The following is a 6,161-nucleotide window of genomic DNA, read 5'->3' as shown; positions in this document are numbered from 1 at the left end:
AATGCCAGGAATGGCTGACAGAGCCGGGAAAGTGGCTCGGCCTGGAGAAAAGGAGGCTCAAGGGGGACCTTGTGGCTCTGCACGACTCCCTGACAGGAGGGGGCAGCCGGGGAGGTCGGGCTCTGCTCCCAGGGAACAGGGACAGGAGGAGAGGGAACGGCTCCTCCAGCGGAGGTTCAGGTTGGCATTTCCCCACGGAAAGGACGGTCAGGCCTTGGAAGGGGCTGCCCAGGGTGGTGCTGGAGTCCCCACCCCTGAAGGTGTCCAAGCACCGCCTGGATGCGGCACTCAGCGCGCTGCCAAGGCGGGGATCGGGCACAGCTGGGAGCGGGCGCGGCGGGCGGGACCTTCCCCCCTCAGCCATTCCCGCCCTCCCGCGCCCCCACGTGACCCGGCGGCGGCGCCACGTGACCGGCACACGTGACCCGGCGCCATGGCCGCCAGCCGGTACCGGCGCTTCCTGCGGCTCTGCGAGGAGTGGCCGGTGGAGGAGGCGAAGCGGCAGCGGGACCTGGGCGCGTTCCTGCGGCAGCGGGTGGCGCAGGCCTTCCGCGAGGGCGAGAACACGCCGGTGAGGGGCCGGAGGGCGGCTGGCAGGGCGGCACCCCCGCGGCGGCCGGCCTGGGAGGGCGCGGGGAGCGGCCCGGCGTGGCTCTGAGGGGGCTCTGAGGGGCCGGGGACGGAGCGCGGGGTTTGGGGCTCACACGCGGCTCTGCCTCGGGGCTGCACGCCGGGAGGAGGTTGTGCTCGGGGCTTCCTGGGGCTTCGTGGATATCCTGAGTTGGGAGAGAACAGGAACCCCAGGGGTGATGCAGTCCTGCTCGTCCCGGCTCCTCCCGGGCAGGGCAGGAGTGTGAGCGCTCGGCAGCCTTTGGAACGCACATCTCCCGGGAAGCCTTTGGAACGCACATCTCCCGGGCAGCCTTTGGAACGCACATCTCCCGGGAAGCCTTTGGAACGCACATCTCCCGGGAAGCCTTTGGAACGCACATCTCCCGGGCAGCCTTTGGAACGCACATCTCCCGGGAAGCCTTTGGAATGCCGGCCACGGGCTTGTGCCTCCGCGGGGCAAACCGCAGGTTGTGCTCGGGTCAGTGGTTTGTACCCGGGACAACAGGTTTGTGTCCTAAACACCTGGTTGGTGCCCAGGATAAATGGTTGGTGCCCAGGACAATGGGTTTATACTCAGCACACCTGGTTTGTACCCAGGACAGCTGTATTTTTTCCCTCAGGACAGCTGGTTTGTACCCAGTTCTTGCGCCCTTTACACCACGTACTTTGGAGAAGCCCACCCCCGTGGTTGTGGGAGTGGGGTACAGAGCTCTGGGAATTTGTCAGCTGTGCTGGAATCCAGTTAATTCCTGTGATCTCCTTACCCCGAGGATGGGATGATGGGATGCTGCAGCACTGCCTGACACTGATGGAATGCAGCGGTTGTACAATTGAATTCCGCCTCCAGCTGTAATTCTGTTGGAGTTTAGGCTTTGCTGCTGAAATAAATTAGGGAATCCGATGCCTGACTTGGCTGCAGACCTTCCCAGGCACGGAGGTGCTGCTGCAGAATGCAAATGTGCCCTTTCTTAGCATAAAAACATTGTTCCAGAGATGCGTTTTCGACCTCAAGGGGCCATTACAGGCTCCTAATCCTGTACTGGTGACCAGAATAGTCTGCAGCAGACATTTTGGGAAGGGTTTATTGCTTTTCCATATGCTCAGGATAGCTTAATGAGTTGCACCAGTTGGCTCCAAAATCCCAAAGCTGCCACTGATCCTGGAAATCTGAATTGATGCCTGCAGCACTGGTGGCAATTTGTGTGTAGAGAGGCTGAATGTGCTGGCAGGAGGAGCTTCTGAGAGGAGAACTAGAGCCACAGGGCCTCTTTAGCAATCTGATGGAACGAGATTTGCTGGATTTCCCGGGGTGGGATGCTGTTTTTGCCACCCTTTTAATGGCTGGATCTGCTGGAGCCTTGGCAGGGGGTGTTTGGGATGGGGCTGCAGGACCCAGGTAGGGACCACCTGCAGTGGGATTTGTGCACACCTGGCAGTGGCTCTCCCTGTATCCTCTCTCCTGCAGCCGTGCTGAACGAGGAGAGCTTTTCCTTACTGTTCCTACTTCATCCCGACACCTTTCTGCTGATGTTATTCTTACTCTGGACCTGTTTTAACCATTCGTGGAGCAGCAACACTGAGTTCTGGTCGAGTTGGGCTCACTGTACAACAAAAAAACCCCAGGAAAAACACTGTAGACTAGAAAAGCAGCTGAGCAGGGGCTGTGCCAGGCAGAGAAACCTGGCACAGGTTGAGGATGAGCCGGATCTTCCAACTGAAATAGAAATCCAGTTACCTTCCAAGCTGTTCGCTGTCATTTGTGCTGATTTCCCTAATCAATTACAAGCTATTTTGAGCCCCCTGCAGGGGATTTCTAACCTGGCACATCGTCCTGTGTGATTCCCTGCAATGAGGCAGGTGACAGAAGCGGCCTCAGAGCAGGAAGGGTCACAGATTTCACAGCACCAGCCAGCAATGTTCTCTGTCCCTGTGTATTCACTGTCAGATCTTGCTGATGCAGAGTTTAAAATCCATTCTGGAAATCCCAGGTGTTGTTATTCCTGCAGGCCAAGCTGGTGGGAGATGGAGGGGAAAGACCTGGAGCAGGACAGCAGGAATGCAGCATCCAGCAGTGCACTGGGAATTCTGAGCTGCTCCTTCATGGCTGTTGTCCCTCGGAACGAGGAGGGTTTTTTTTGCTGTGGAGGTGTCAAACCAGACTTGTGTGACACTTGTGTCCCCTGCAGATCTCTGACCCCGAGGCCTGTGACCAAATGTACGAGAGCTTAGTCAGGATCCACACCAACTTCTACAAAAACAAGGTGAGAGCTGTGCCACTGGCCACTGGCCCTCTCATTGGGGGAGAGCCACCACCTGCTGCGGGATTCCTGGGAGTGGCAGCGTTCCTGGGAATGCCTGAGGGACAGCTGAGGGGTGGATGCAGCAGTGCCTGCGCTCGCCCAGGGCTCTGCTGTGTGAGCAGGGCAGACCTGGCTTTTGGTTTGGATGAACAGAATTCCAGCTGAAAAACAGCTCAGACTGTGCCAGCTGGTGACATTTGTACCCTTTTCATGCACTACAAGTGACTTTTTGGTCTCTCTCCCTCCTTTTCCTGCTCTCCTGGGAAGTACCCACGCCTGAAAGACACCACCTTCACTGGGGTGACAGTGGAGGACTGCAGGATAATCCTGGCCACAGGTACTGCTGCTGGGCTTGGGCTGAGAGGGCAGGACAGGAGGAGAGGGACATTCTGGTCTTTGGGGTGCCCCCTGCATCCCTTCTCAGTCCCTGTGGCTGGAAGGCACCGGTTCTGCCTGCAGTTCTGTGAGGTGTTGGATGAGGAGTAAGCTCAGGAGTGATTCAGTTGAGGAGTAGCTCTGTATTGGGGGGGAAGAATCAATTGGATTTTGCACTGGCAGGAGCAGCAGAGGGTTTGCAAAGGCTCTTTGGGGTCAGACAGCAGGATCTGTGTGGAAGGAACACGTTTGCTACGTCATCCCAACACTGGGCTCAGCTTCTCTTTCACCATCTTCCAATTCCCTTCATATTCCTTCTGTGTCAGACCTTGGTAAGGGGCCGGGTGCAGAAATGCTCTCAGCACATCCTTTATGAAGGGCAGAGCTGGGAGCCAGAGCAGTTTTGTTCTGCTCCAGTTCCTAACTTTGATTGCAGTGCGTGGAAACTTGAGTATCAGTTGTTAGTGATAAGAGACTCCCTGCATTGATTGGAAGGGAAACCAACCTCGCCTCGGGCCTGGAATGAAAATTCATTAAGATGAAAAGTCAGGAAAGGAAATTAGGATGGAAGGCAGAGCTGTTTTAAGAGGGTTTCATTCCTCTGCTTTCCTCCTTATCTTCCTCTGGCCCCATCTCTGTCTCCCTTCTCCTTTTGCAGACATTCTGAAACAGATGGAAGACATGAAAAAAGGGACGTGGAAACGACTGCGGGAAAAGTTCTCTGCCAGGAAACCCGAGGAGGACTCGAAGTGAGGGCCCAGCTCTCAGCTTCTCCACTGTACATATCCCTAAAGCTCTGTGTGTTGCCATGATGAATAAAACCACTTATTCCTCTTAGCAACAGCGTTTTTGTTCAGCCCTACCCTGTACATTCTTCATATTTAGTGCCTCCTTTTTTTCTGCTGAAAATCTGGGGCAGAGCTTAACACATGCATGCTGGAGCAACGTAGGGAAGGGAACTTTGTGGTGTCAGACCTGGCCCTTTGTATCTCAGAAAATGGAACAAGCAGGAGCTGCCCAGAGGGAGGAGGTGCAGCTTTAAATGTTCTTGTGAAGAGAACAGAGAGGATGTGAAAACCTCTCTGTGCTTGTGTTTGTGTGTCAGCCCAGGGACCGGGGCAGTGGAGGGAGGGAGAACTTTAATCATCACATTTATTTTCCTTCGGAGGAGACGGAGAGGACCGAGGGTGACTTTGCCATGGTGACAGTGGCACTGCACGAGTTTAATTGAGATTTCAATCAGCTGCTGCAGAGCTGCTGCTGCTGCTGGAGGAGCCAGCCCTGTGCAGATTCCCCCCAGCCTGAGGAGAGGGATGGGTGTGGGTTAGTGCAGAGCTGAGGGGTGAAGGCAGGATTAAATGACATGCTGCTAGATGGGGCCATAAACACATTTCAAGTGCTCTGCAACTTCACTGTTACGGCCTTTTTTATTCCTTTTTAGAGCTTTACTGCTTTCATCAGTGTCTGTTCTTGGGCTTGGAGCTGGGGCTGGCTTGGGAAGGATGAGTGTCTGGAGCAGAGCTGTGCCAGGGCTCCACAGCACCAACAGCTGCTCCTTTTTACGGGTTTCAGCAGTGATTTCCTGGCAAGCAGTGAAAGAATTTCAAACTGCGGCAGGCTCTGGTCCAAAGCTCAGGGAACCAAGGCTGGTGCTCGTGGTGGCTCTTCATGGCAGCATTTGGCATGGGATGTGCAACACCTGGAGCTGGGAGCAGCGGGCTGGGGAGCACCTTTGGTGACAGCCCTGGTTTGGGTTCTGCTCCTGGGGTGGTTCTGTGCTTCTGTTCCAACAGCCCCATCACACAGGAAGGGGACTTTCTTTACCACGTTGAAGTTTTTATTATAACATGATTCTGTGTTTAATTTAGTTAAGGCAATTTACACTTCAGTTCTTAAGTAACAACAGTAACAACTAAAAAATAAAAATTAACAACAACAACAAAAAAAACAGATAAAACATGACACCAGAGATGAAACTAAAACACAGGACACCCCTTCACAGTGAACTCCTGTAAAGCTGCAGGCTCCCACTACTGCTACCCAAAGATCCTTGGTCCACAGAAGGCAAAAGACTTTTAGTTCCTACTAGGACAAGCTCAGCTCCTCATCTGGTGAGTTAATTAAATTAAATCCACCTCCTTGAGTTCAGCTGCTCTTTACTGCACCACGGGATGAAGAGAATTCTGTAACTGGAGAGGGGTCAGCGTGGAGCAGGCACAGCAGATAACGAGGGCTGCTTGGCAAAGATCCACAGGGACAAGTGGCACTCGGAATAAGTTAAATAGTGCGGCCCTACAGCTACTTACCCCACAGCCGAGGGGCTGGAGCGCATGGAGATAAAGATACAAGCCTCCACAGTTGCAAAATAAAGAGTTATTGCAATGAGGAATGAAAGTCCTGTATGATTTATCTTCCTACGAGGGTGTTAGAACAACACCTGGGCCCAGGTGTGGGGAGGGATCCGGCCAGCCCCTGCTCCTGGCGTTGCTTACAAGCGCTCTAAGGGAGATGCTGGCTGGGAAGCCCTTTCCGTGTGGTCCATCGTCCCCAGACAGTGACAATCCATGCCTGGAGCCCAGGGAGGAGCAGCCTCCTCAGCTGACACACAGGTGCAGTCCCTCGGTGGCTGGAGCTGTGTCTCAGTGGTTCATGGTGTTCTGGACATCCACAAACCCCATCCTCTGCCTGCGCTTCCGCTGCTCCGTCATCTGCAATTCCAACAGGGACACAGTGAGGCAATTCCAGGCCCTCCCGCTCTTGGATGTGCTTCCCAAGTGTCTGCGCTGCTTTGAGCCTCTGCCAGCAAACTCTGAGCTGATGAGGCACTACCCAAAGCCATGTGTCCCAAGTGTCCCCAGTTCCCCCCAAAAAAGA

At 54.6% G+C, this 6,161-nt stretch overlaps 2 protein-coding genes across 2 annotated transcripts in view; one reads left to right on the top strand and one right to left on the bottom strand.

The window, feature by feature from the left end:
• Positions 1–408: 408 nt before the first annotated feature.
• LOC104692536 (ubiquinol-cytochrome-c reductase complex assembly factor 2) lies at positions 409–4,124 on the top strand. The gene is made up of 4 exons (XM_039565233.1): positions 409–571; positions 2,799–2,873; positions 3,180–3,249; positions 3,946–4,124. The coding sequence occupies exons 1-4, from the start codon at positions 434–436 to the stop codon at positions 4,038–4,040; spliced, it is 378 nt and encodes a 125-aa protein (XP_039421167.1). The 5' UTR covers positions 409–433; the 3' UTR covers positions 4,041–4,124.
• A 977-nt stretch (positions 4,125–5,101) lies between these two features.
• Positions 5,102–6,161, bottom strand: part of ITPR3 (inositol 1,4,5-trisphosphate receptor type 3) — a 38,176-nt gene continuing 37,116 nt past the window's right edge. The window contains exon 58 of the mRNA XM_039565232.1: positions 5,102–5,995. Coding sequence (XP_039421166.1) covers positions 5,927–5,995 — 69 coding nt within the window. The 3' untranslated portion in view covers positions 5,102–5,926. The remainder of the gene's footprint in view (positions 5,996–6,161) is intronic.

Source organism: Corvus cornix, chromosome 26 (assembly GCF_000738735.6).
Source record: "Corvus cornix cornix isolate S_Up_H32 chromosome 26, ASM73873v5, whole genome shotgun sequence".
Lineage (NCBI taxonomy): Eukaryota > Metazoa > Chordata > Aves > Passeriformes > Corvidae > Corvus > Corvus cornix.
Note: the sequence above shows the minus strand (reverse complement) of the source record. Positions and strands in the feature narration are given on the sequence as shown.